The 12,417-nt window shown below is 41.2% G+C and overlaps 1 protein-coding gene across 6 annotated transcripts in view; it reads right to left on the bottom strand.

Moving 5' to 3' along the window:
- Nucleotides 1–12,417, bottom strand: part of LOC140459661 (transcription factor COE2) — a 265,010-nt gene that overhangs the window by 237,356 nt on the left and 15,237 nt on the right. For all 6 annotated transcript variants that reach the window (XM_072554002.1, XM_072554001.1, XM_072553998.1 and 3 more), the window contains one exon: nt 11,542–11,615. In XM_072554002.1, coding sequence (XP_072410103.1) covers nt 11,542–11,615 — 74 coding nt within the window. The remainder of the gene's footprint in view (nt 1–11,541; nt 11,616–12,417) is intronic.

The raw sequence follows: 12,417 nt of genomic DNA, 5'->3' as shown, positions 1-12,417 counted from the left end.
CAAATGGAGTTTAATTTAGAGGAATGCAATGTGTTGCATTTTGGTAAAACAAACAAGGGCAGGACTTATACAGTGTCTGGTCAGGCCCTGTGTGGTGTTGTCGAACAGAAAGGGTTCAGGTACATAGTTTTTTGAAAGTTGCATTGCAGGTAGACCATTGAGTATATGCTGTCATGTTGAAGTTGTACAAGTCACTGGTAAGGCCACGTTCATAGTACTGTGTACAATTCCAGTTACCCTGCTGTACAAAGTAGATTATTAAATTGGGGCGGATTCAGAAAGGATTTACTGGAAGTTACTGAGACTGGAGGGTTTGAGTTATAAGGAGAGGCTAGAAAGGCTGGGATGTTTTTCACTGGAGCAGAAGAAGTTGTGGGGTGTCCTTTTCGAGGTTTATAAAATCATGAGGGGCATGGATAAGGAAAATAACAAGGGTTTCCCTCATGTAGGGGAGTTCAAAATTGGAGGACATATCTTAAGCTGAGAGGCAAATCAATCACCTGATCTAATCTTCCAGTCCTTCTTTCTCGTCCACCTCCTGAACTGAATTTCCCAGTCTAAATGCTCTCTCAAGCCCCAATCTCCTCTCTTGCCCGGGCCATATTCCAAGTAACCCTGAGTCCCTTTATTTGCTCATTCTTAAGTCTTTATCCCTTCTGGTCATCAATTCTCCAGGTGCATCATTCCCCAGCTTGCGCATTCCTATTTCGGTTACCCCTTTGTACACTCTTCCGCCTGATTTCACCATTCCCCTCTACCCAACTCAACTCCCAAACCTCACTGTTGACTGTTCCCTTTTCCCCTCCAATATTCTGCAGTTTTGATCTGGTTTGGAGTTAATAGTAACAAGAATTTCACATCTCTCATCTCACAGATAGTCAGAGAAGGAGCTGTCACTTCTGGAGCATTTTACTTGAAAGCTCGGATGTTGTAAGCCCTTTCACACAATCTCCACGAAATACCTTTAATTGCCAACAATCTCCCCAATGTACTCCTGGTTGAGATCAAGTACAGCCTCCAAAATGCTGCTTTCTCTGCTTAGTCAATTCAGTACATGTACAGAGGGGAAATTGGATCTTCCTGGTCTTTATGGCCCAGTCATTCATTTACTCAGAAAAATGTCAAGGAAATAATTTGTTAAAATTTAATATCTTATATGCACAGTCAGAATAAGCAATATAAACAAAAAAGCATGTGTAAAATAATTGTATTCATGGAAATTCAGAATATTAAAAGGTTCCTGAATTGCAGCCATGGAGGATGAAGAACCAGCTAGATCTGAGGTATGATCAGCAGTTCATTGTGAAAAGGAGGAGAGAACATGAGGAATAACTGCAAAAGTGCAATTGAGAGGGAACATGAATATTGTCCCTTTTCCAAGATTTTAAGATTTTTCCTCTTGATTTCTTCTGCTTTCTCTAATGAGCTTCACACAATGATGGTCACCTTTCAACTTTGGAAACTCTCTGCCATAAACATCTGCAAAATAATTCTGTAAACATTCCAAACCTCTGAGAATTACCAAGTTTGAAAAATGTACAAATGAAGACAACATTCTTGTATTCTCAAAAGGGTATATAACTGAAGAAAGTCTTTTCATTATGAAACACCCTTTGCCTTGCTTCTTTTCCCTGACACGTAAGCATTTCATAATCCTCATCTATGTTCACAAGTCTTTGTTCAGATTTCCGGCCAAAGTGCTTTTGGGCTCATTACCTCTGAAATCTCTTCTCGTGTGTTCTTCCTGCACCCCCCCCCCCCCCCCCCCCCCCGATGACAGGGGATTTAGACATCTTGACAAACAAACAGTATACTTTCCTTCCCAGATATCTCACCACAACACTTCTAAAGCTTTCTCACTGTGTCTAATTTTTCATCCTCCTTAGCTCTTCTCAGAATTCCTGCTCAGTGAGTATGCAACAGTTACACATGCATTATCCAATTTCATATTGCTACTTGCAGCCTGCTTTGTTCAACTACCATCATAGCAGAGCAAGGCTGTTCTGGCTTCTGAGGTTGTACTGGAGGACACCTGCCCAGTCACATGTTCTTACCACATGGTGAATGTTCTTACCTAATACCGTCAAAAGTGGCCTTCCTCCAATTTAGAACTTTAACTTAAGATCCTGTCTATCTTTTTCCATCACTATTTTAAAACTAATAGAATTATGGTCGCTGGTCCTAACGTGCTCGCCCACTGACACCTCAGTCACCTGTCCTGCAGTTTAACTTATCAGTCTGACCTCATTTGTCTGCTTTGTTCCTGCCTTATTTCCCAAGAGTAGGTCAAGTTTTGCACCTCCTCTAGTAGGTACATCCATATACTGAAACAGAAAAATTTCTTGTACACTCTTAACAAATTCCTCTCCATCTAAACCCTTAACACTATGGCAGTCCCAGTCTATGTTTGGAAAGTTAAAATCCCTTCCCATAACCACCCTATTATTCTTACAAATAACTGAGATCTCCTTAAAAATTTGTTTCTCAACTTTCTGCTGACTATCGAGGGGTCTATAGTACAATCCCACTAATCATCCCTATCTTATTTCACAGTTTCATACAAATAACTTCCCTGGATGTATTCCCAGGAATATCCTACTGAAGTACTGTGGTAATGTTATTCCTTATCAAAAACACCACTCCCCCTCCTCTCCTGCCCCCCTCTCTGACCTTCCAACAGCATTTGTATTCTGGAACATTAAGCTGCCCGTCCTGTCCGTCCCTGAGCCAAGTCTCTGTAACTGCTAAGATATCTTGATCCCATGTTCCTCACCATGCCCTGAGTTCACCTGTCTCCCCTGTTAGGCCTCTTGCATTGAAATAAATGCAGTTTAACTTATCAGTCTGACCTCATTTGTCTGCTTTGTTCCTGCCTTCCCTGACTGATTTATTCCATTTCCCAACTATATCAGTCTCAGACTCATCAATTTCCTCACTATTTCCCTGGCACCCCTCCCTCCAACCTTACTAGTTTCAATACTCCCAAGTAGCTTGAGCAAATCTCCCTGCAAGTGTATCTTTCTACTTCAGGTGCAATCTGTCCTTATATAGGTGATGTCTACCCCAGAAGAGATTCCAATGATCCAAATATGTGAACCCTCCTCCCCTGCACTAGCTCCTCAGCCACTCATTCATTTGCTCTATCCTCATAAACCTACCCTCACTCGGAGCAATCCAGGTATTGCTCCCGTCAAGGACCTCCTTTTTCAATTTGTGCCTAACTTCCTATGTTCTCCCTTCAGAATCTTGGCCTTTTTCCTTCCTGTGTAGTTATTTCCAATATGTACAATGACCTCCTGCTGGTCCCACTCCCCTTTGAGAATATTCTGCGCTCAGGATGTAGGTTTGCTCACTGAGCTGGGAGGTTCATTTCGAGACATTTTGTTATCCTACTAGGTAACATCTTGTGGACATGATTCCTGCTTTCTATTTATATGTTTGGGTTTCTTTGGGTTGGTGATGGTATTTCCTGTGGTGATGTCATTTCCTGTTCTTTTTATCACGGGGTGGTAGATGAGGTCTAACTCGATGTGTTTGTTCATAGAGTTCCGGTTGGAATGCCATACTTCTAGGAATTCTCATGCATCTCTCTGTTTGGGTTGTCCTAAGGTGGATGTGTTGTCCCATGTCCCAACAAAATGATTCAGCCTGTGGTTACTTAATTTCATACACATCAGTGGAGGCTGAAAAGGCTCAGTTTTTCTTCTGTAGAAGACAGAAGGGTAACAAACCAAATGGACACACATCTTGAACATTACAGAAGATTTGATAAGGTATACAAACAGTCATTGAGTCACGCAGCACAAAAGCAGACTCTTTGGTCCAACTCATCCTTATCGACCAGGTTTCCCAACTAAATAGTCCAACTTGTCTGTGTTTGGTCCATGCCCCTCTAAACCTTTATGATTCATGTACTTATCCAAATGTCTTTTACATGTTGTAACTGTACCTGCATCTACCACTTCCTCTGGCAGTTCATTCTCTATATGAACCACTCTGAGTGTGAAAAAATTACCCCCAGGTCCCTTTCAGATCTTTCTCCTCTCACTTCAAAAACATGCTCTCTAGTTTTGAACTCCCGGACCTTGAGGAAAAGACATTTGCTATTCACCTTATCTATGTCCCTCATGATTTTAAAAGCCTCTGCAAGGTCACCCCTCAACTTCCTACATTCCAGTAAAAAGTCTCAGCCTATCCAACCTATTCTACAACTCAAACTCACCAGTCCCAGCAATATCCTGGTAAATCTTTTCTGGATCCTCTTCAATTTAATAATGTCCTTTCCATCGAAGGGCAACTAGAACTGTATTTCAAAAATGGCCTCATCAAAATACAGCACAGCCTCTTGATGTTCCAGTTAATATACTCCATGGTCTATTCAATGAAGGCAAGTGTGCTAAATGCCTTTTTAATCACCCCGTCTACCTGTGATGCAACTTTCAAAGAACTGTGTGCCTGAACCCATAGGCCTCTCTGTTCAACAACACTACCCAGGGCCCTACCAGAAATTGTCCAAGTCCTGGCCTTGTTTGTTTTATCAAAATGCAATAGCACATATTTATCCAAATTAAACTTCACCTGCTACTCCTCAGCCCATTGCCCCTAATGATCAAGATCCCTCATATAACCTTTGTCACTGTCTATTATACTACCAATTTGGTGTCATTGACAAACTTACTTGCTTCTGAAATTCTCGTTCAAATGGATTATGTAAATGACAAACAAAAGTGGACTCAGCTCTGCCCACTGTGGAATACCACTGGTCACAGTCCAGTCCAAAAAAAAACCCTCAACCACCATCTTCTGTCTCCTACCATCAAGATCTCCCTGAATCCCATGTGATCTAACTTTACGAATTAGTCTACCATACAGAACCATGTCAAAGCTTTACTAAAATCCACGTAGACAACGATGACGACAGAGCAGTAGATAATTTTATGGGCAATGTTGGAGTAAAGCCCCCTCCACTATCTTAATCTGAATGTAAAAACTTTCGCTACTTTTTTAAACTGAAAGTAAAGTCCTGTCTACACAGGCCCTATCAAACAGTTCCAGGACAGGTAGAGCACAGGGTTAGAGCTGATCCTACATTGTCCCAAACCACTTCAGTCATAACACTGAATCCATTCGAAGAAGGTAGGAAGACAAATATGTGGTCTCTCAGGGAATTGCCTTTGCTACTCCTGTATTCTGGTATTGAGGACTAGCAACCTCTGGTCTGATAGCATGCAGCCACCAATCCTCTTCTGAACACATCTTTAATCACCCTGTTCGTATACACCGTGACACATCTCTGGGGCAAGTGGGACTTGAGCGTGGACCTTCTGGCTCATAAGGTAGGGAACTACCAAATTACTATAAGACCCTACACCCATTTCCCATATTCTATTTTTAATTGGACATATTTGGTGTGTGAGAAACAGGCTGGACATGTATAGCAGGAACAACTATTAGCTGCGTATAGCACTTCTCCTCTTTACCCAGAAATTCTGATTTCCATTTTTCCCAAACCTCTTCCCATCATCCTTTCTCCTCCTTTTTTGTTGCCCTCCACTTTCCCATTTTCTGCACTTTTACATTCACCTGAAAGGACAAAATTGGCCTCAGTTGAACACCTCATTCCAAACAATTTACCTGTAAAAGTCCAAAACTCCCTCTCTGAACAGTACTGGAATATTGACATTGTTTATGGGATTTGCAAATATGTCTCTATGGCCACTGAATTAGAGCTGATATTTGGAACTCAACTTTCATTCATTTGAAGAACTTGTGTAAGACTTATTCATAGAGATGGAAAAGATTTTAAAGAGTGTCAAAAAAAAGAGAACAGAAGTTCTCATTAACTTCTGTTGAGGATTTGCTTGATCTCAAACCCATCAGGATTCTTTGCCATGGCCAGTTGGGTTGGAGATTAAGAAGGAGTGGGCCAAAATGGAGGAGAGGAGATCACCAGACAAGAAGTGGTGGAGTCCAGGATCATTCCTTGTTTGAAACTGTAGATCTTGATCATAGGATATCTCTCAAATGAAAGGGGACACCCCTCAAACTAAATTCAATTTTTTCTCGAACAGCCTGCCCAGTCTGAAGTAACTTAGTCTTCCAATTCAGCACTTGGAAGATCACTGATGGTCAATTCTCTAGTGCAATAAGTAAAACATGGGGTACAGCAGAGATAAATTTGAATAAATGCTATAATTCGACACTGAATATAAAACAAAGAAGAAGTTCCATAAGTGGCCTGAAATATTTAAGTGGAAGTTCTGGAAACCTCTTAAAGGACCGTCTAACCTGCAGTGCAGCCAAGGCCTCCCTTCCCACCAGATTCCCATGTGTTTAATGCAGCATCACTGGCCAAACTCACTGCAATCCTGAAAGTGGTACAACCCCCGTCCCTGCTTGAAGTATGTAAAGGAAGCTCTCACCTGTTTTGAGTGACAAATTTGTACCAAATTCACCCCTTTTTGAAGATTTAGCCACTTACACCAGTATGCAATAGTCAGGGACTCAACCTCATGCCATTTCTTAGTCCCTGCCATTTCTTTATCAGTGCAAATCAAATGGTACACCCCACAGTCATACCTTATTTTAAAAAAAATCTGTACCTCCTTACAATATCCCTCAAAACCACCTTAACATACTTCTGACAGTGTTTCATCTTTAAACACAACAGATGTTGTGATGTTAGGAAATGCAATTGCCAATTTGCAAATGAGATTAAAATATTTAGGTGGTTGTTTTACCTGGTACGGACTCAATGGGCAGCAGGGCCTTTTTCTGAGTTGTGAACCTCGATGATTCTCGCACTGCAAACATCAAAGCTGCACAAACTCCACATTAAGGTTTGGTGACTGCTTTGGTGATGTAAGTTCAGTGAAGAATATTGGCCACTTTATCAAAAGAACATGTTGCTGCTCTTTAAATCATGTTATGGGAATTTACCATTTCATCTGAACTATTGCACCAAGCAGACAGAGCTTTGGGTCAACATTTCATCTGAAGGATGACACACTAATGATGCAGCACCTCAATACTGGACTGCCAGCCAGACACTGCCCTGAACTATGAAAAGATGCTTATGCCCAAAGTTTAGAAGTAACAAAACAATACACATAGTCAAATAATACACAGAGGCAGCAGTAAAGTGCTCCGCAGTGAAGATTTTGCCAGAAGGCATCTGTAGAACTTTGAGGTGACAACTGATGGAAATGGTGGTGCCATGTTAATGACACTGGGCAAGTAATCCAGACTTCAAACTAATGTTCTAGGGACATGGATTCAAATAACACTGTGGCAGATGGTGAAATGTGGATTGAACAAAAATCTCAGGAAATTAAAACACCAGTCTCATGGTAACTATATTTGCTCTGTCAATTGCTGTAAAACTGGTTTATTATTGTCCTCCACGGTTGGAAATCCACTATGCTAACCTGGTCTGGCCTACATGTGACTCCATATTCACAGCAATGTGGCTGACTCCTAACTGCCCTCTGAACTGTTCAAGATGGGCAATAAATGATAGTATGTCAGTGATGCCCACATCCCATGAATAAATGCAAAAAATTGGTCAGCGTGTTGTGGACCCTCCTAAGAAATGTGTTGCACATTATATTGTGAAACTGAAACGGTCCTTCTGACAAATGGGGAAATGAAAGCTCTGTGAAATGTCATCCTGGATCCAAACCGAATGTGAATTTCAGACACCAGTCTGCCTCACATCTGACACAGGTCCTTCCCTGGAGAATAGACGTTGCAGTGTTTGTTCTTTGGGCGCATAACACCTGACTGGCAATGACATGCCACCAATAAATTCTGCAACACTGCCTCCCATTGTTATGTGTTGTTTTGCACCTGTGAATTATAATTTTTGATTTTCACAATATGACATGATGTGTAGCTGTGGGGGCACAGTGGAGGTGTGGCATAATATTCACTTATGTTTTCTTGATTCCAAGAATACGCTTTGCCCTTTGGATTTGTTTTTCTGAAGTTTGCTCCCAGTGTTTTGTTGAGAAGAGGTGTACCTTTCCACACCTGTGATGTCTCGCCCAAATGGTTGCTCTTCTAATGTGAATCTAAACTACCTCCATTTACAAATCTGCTTCCAGCACCCATTATGACCAAGCCTGATTCTCCACTTAATGACTCCTGACAACACATACACTTGCACATTCAGCAGGAATTAATAGACAGTGATTAGGAGGAGGAACCCAAGATTTCTCAGTGGATTTGAGGACTGATGCCACTATGATCGTACCTGCATTGATGCCTCATCCAAAATCGACTGATTCAGCATGGATTACAGTGGGGCACTTTCAAAATTGTGTAGCTCAACATCAGACAAGCTGATTCTATTTCATAACTGAGTCATCATAGAGTTCTATAACATAGAGACAGGCCCTTTGGCCCAGGCTGTTCCATGCTGACCATAATGTCCATCAACGCTAACTTCATTTCCCTGCACTTGGCCCATATCCTTCTGAACCTTTTCTGTCCCTGTATTTGTCCAAGTGCCTTTCAAATGTTGTTAATGAACACACCTCAACCACTTCCACTGGCAGCTCATTCCATATGCATACCACCCTCTGTAAAAAACAATTGTCCCTCAGGTTCCCCTTTATTCTTTCTCCTCTAAGCTTAAACTGAAGCCGTCACATCCTTGATTCCCCAATGCTGGGGAAAAGATTGAGTGCATTCATCTTATCCATGCCTCTCATTATCTTATACACTTTCAGTCTCTTACGCTCCAAAGAGCAAAGTCCTGGCTTGTCCAGCCTGTCCCTACAACTCAGACCCTTGAGTCCTGGTCACCTCCTTATAAATTTCTTTTCAGTTTAACAACATCCTTCCAATAGGAAGATGACCAAAATGAAACACAATACTCCAAGTACTCCAATACTCACCAATATCCTGTATAACTGCAACATAACTTTCCAACTTTTAGACTCAATGCCCTGACTGATGAAACCAGTGTGCCAAAAGCCCTCTGATTCCACTTTCACACAACTGTGTACCTGAACTCCAAGGTCCCTCTGTTCCACTACACTCCGAAAGGCCCTTCACCATGTAACTCCAACTTTGATTTGACTTTCCAAATTGCAAGACCTCACACTGAGCTATATTAAACTCCATTTGCCATTTCTCAGCCCACTTCCCCAGCTGATCAAGGTCCTGCTGCAATTTCTGATAACCTTCTTCATTACCCACGATACCTCCTATTTTATTGTCATCTGCAAACTGATGAATCATGCCTTGAACATTTTCATCCAAATCATTGATTTTGATAACAAACAGCAATGGGCCCAGTTCCGACCCCTGAGGCACTCCACTAGTCACAGGACTCCATTCCAACAAGCATCCTTCCACTATTATCCTTTGCTTCCTACCATCAAACCAATTGTGTATCCAATTTGCCAGCTCCCCCGGATAACATTCCAGAGCAGCCTACCACATCAAACCTAATCAAAGGCCTAATGGAAATCCAGATAGACTATGCTTACCACCCTGCCCTCGTCAACCTTCCTGTTCATTTCATCAAAGAAGTCTAACAAATTTGTAAGGCATGATCCCCCATGCACAAAGCCATGCTGACTATTCCTAATCAAATCCTGTCTTTCCAAATGCATGTGTATCTAATCTCAGAATCTTCTCAAGTAACTTACCTACCACAGATGTTAAGCTTACTAGTCTATACTTCCCAGGTTTGTCTTTGCAGCCCTTCTTGAATAAGGGCACTACTTTCACTACCTTCCAGTCTTCCAGGACTTCACCCATGGCTGATGATGATGCAAAAATATGAGCCAGGGCCAGCAATCTCTTTTCCATCCTGTTGCGGTATTCTTGAATATATCTGGTCAGGACCAGTAGATTTATCCACCTTCATACATTATAATACTTCCAACAACACCTCTACTGTGATATCCCCAAGATATCACCACTAACTTCACCAAGTTCCCAAATCTTCATGTCTTTCTGCACTGTAAACACAGAGGAGAAATATTCATTGAGGGCTTCACCCATCTTTTGCAGTTCTACACTTTTTTGCTCCTGAGGGGTCCAATTCTTTCTCTAATTATTCTTTTTCCTTTCATATACTTAAAGAACCTCTTTGGATTCACCCTAATCTTCTCAGCCAAAGTTATCTCATGCCCCCTTCTCGCCCTCCTGATTTCCTTCTTCAGTATCCCCTGTATACCTCCAGGGATTCCCTTGATTCCAGCTGCCTGTACCTGAGCCATACCTCCTTTTTTTCTGGTCAAAGCCTCAATATCTCAATGCCTCATCAGGATGATATACAGCCATCTTTCCAATGGTTTTTAGAATAGAAGTAATCTGATTTGGCTTCCATGTGTTGAATTTGACGAGATTTGCATGAACGGGGAATTAAAGACACAAAGGACAGATTGTAGATTATATCTTCTGACATTTGTGGTGTCCTAGCAGATCTTTTTTCCACTCCACAGCCCAATGACAGCACCACAGTTACTCCAGCTAATTCAGTTCAAGTGAGTGATTGAACTGATACCTCCTTCTACAGTTGGCACTGTTACACCACAATATTACCTGTTTCTCAGTTTGATATTGATAATTGCAGAGACACAGAGGAACTCCAAAACTGGCAGATGGAGAAAATTAGATGGAAGTTAGAAAGACTTGTGCATTCAAGATCTGTGATATTATCAACAAAATGGCAGAGAAAAAAAGAAACACAGTGTGCGTTTGGAACAAATAGTGAGATGATTAAAAAGCTTCAGCTTTGAAAATCAGTAGAATGACAAAGGAAAGTTTAAGAGTTTTACATGTTTACATTGTCCCTGCATGCAGGGAACTCGAACAGTAGACAATGATGCTATCTGTAAGGCAGGGCTCATTTGACTATTGTGATGATGTTCTACAGAAACAAAAGTTAGTTCTGAAATCACTTCAAGATAATGTTGAAATAGTGCACTACCATGATCTTTCTTTCTGGATTAGTGAAGACAGAGTTGTGACATCATTTTGATGTAGCTCTGTTAGCAGGAACTGGCAGGATCAAATTGGGCATCAGCTTTAGATTCTCATCAGTACTGAATAAGTGGTTCAAATGACTCCAGGGAAACAAACAAAGACACCAATGTCAATCAGCTCCAGCTTTCACTTTGCTCTTGGGTTAGCAGTAAGCCATTTGGAGTACAGGATCATAAATTGCAAAGTCCAATTGTGAAATATTGCCACACTCCCCGATGAGCCCTGAGATGACGTCCCCTCACTTTAATAAATCAGCCCTAAAACACCTAGCAAAAAGATCAAACTCAGATTGTTTTAAAGGTTTTTTCTCTCTCAATCAAGCTTTCAATTTAACAGCATTGTAGTTGGTCCACAATGTTGAACCATTCCCAAGACAAATTCAATGCAATAAAACAGTAGGATGCTGAGCTTAAGTGTGATGTTTGTATCTCGAGTATCGATCCAGAGTCATTCTTCATTACATGGGTAAGTCTATGACCATGCTTCAACTGAAGTACAAGACAAGGCATGGCTGATTTGCCAATGAGTTTTCCTTACCTGCACATCACTTCATGTGTGAGAAGTACCCGGCACATTTCTGGGTTTTTATTTTGACCCTCGTAGACAATTGGCTGTAATGAAAGTTAGAGTAAGGTTGATCATCTCTAAAACGTTTGGAACATAAAGAAAGTTAAGAACAAGAAAAATTATTTGGGCTTAACATGAAACCAGCACACACCCCAAACCATCACCCCAACAGATACTTCAAGTCTTTCTCTCCAGAAATACATCTCATCATGTCTGTTGGGCAGGGTTTTCCTGATCACTTTTTCCATACTTAAAATTATCCTTTCGCATTTTTCCACAGAACATGCCCACGATATTTGAGCTTTCAGAGCAGTTAACAAATTTGGCAATTCCCTTTTCTTCTTTAACATTTAAATTCACTTTTCCAAAGAACAGTGATCCAATTACTGAGCATCATTTGAACTTAAGTATCCTGATAGCTGGTTGAATCGTGACTGTCTACTTTTATGGCCTCTTCTGCCAACAGCATCTTTCCAAATAGTTTTTGACCAAATAAGGTCTGACCATGGCTTATAAAGTCACAATGCAACCGCTGAGATATGTGCTCTTAATAAAGTAAAAATTAGGTACGACTTCAAATTTGAGTAACTATATGGATGAGTAATTTACACTTTGTACTATACAGTTCATTTGAACAGCCTGACAGAACTTTTTCTTGGTTGGCATCAGGGGATATTGTGCACAGCTGCTAAATGTATTGAACACTTAAGGGACGAGCTGGTGCATTGGGTTGGACACTATCCTTTCACCTCCGAGACTTGGGTTTCAATTCGGCCCAGACTGATCGGATGAAAATTTCCTTTTGCTCATCCCCAAGTGAAATAAGATTTCTTCTGATTGTTGGCT

This window comes from Chiloscyllium punctatum, chromosome 35, assembly GCF_047496795.1.
Source record: "Chiloscyllium punctatum isolate Juve2018m chromosome 35, sChiPun1.3, whole genome shotgun sequence".
Classification (NCBI taxonomy): Eukaryota; Metazoa; Chordata; class Chondrichthyes; order Orectolobiformes; family Hemiscylliidae; genus Chiloscyllium; species Chiloscyllium punctatum.
Note: the sequence above shows the minus strand (reverse complement) of the source record. Positions and strands in the feature narration are given on the sequence as shown.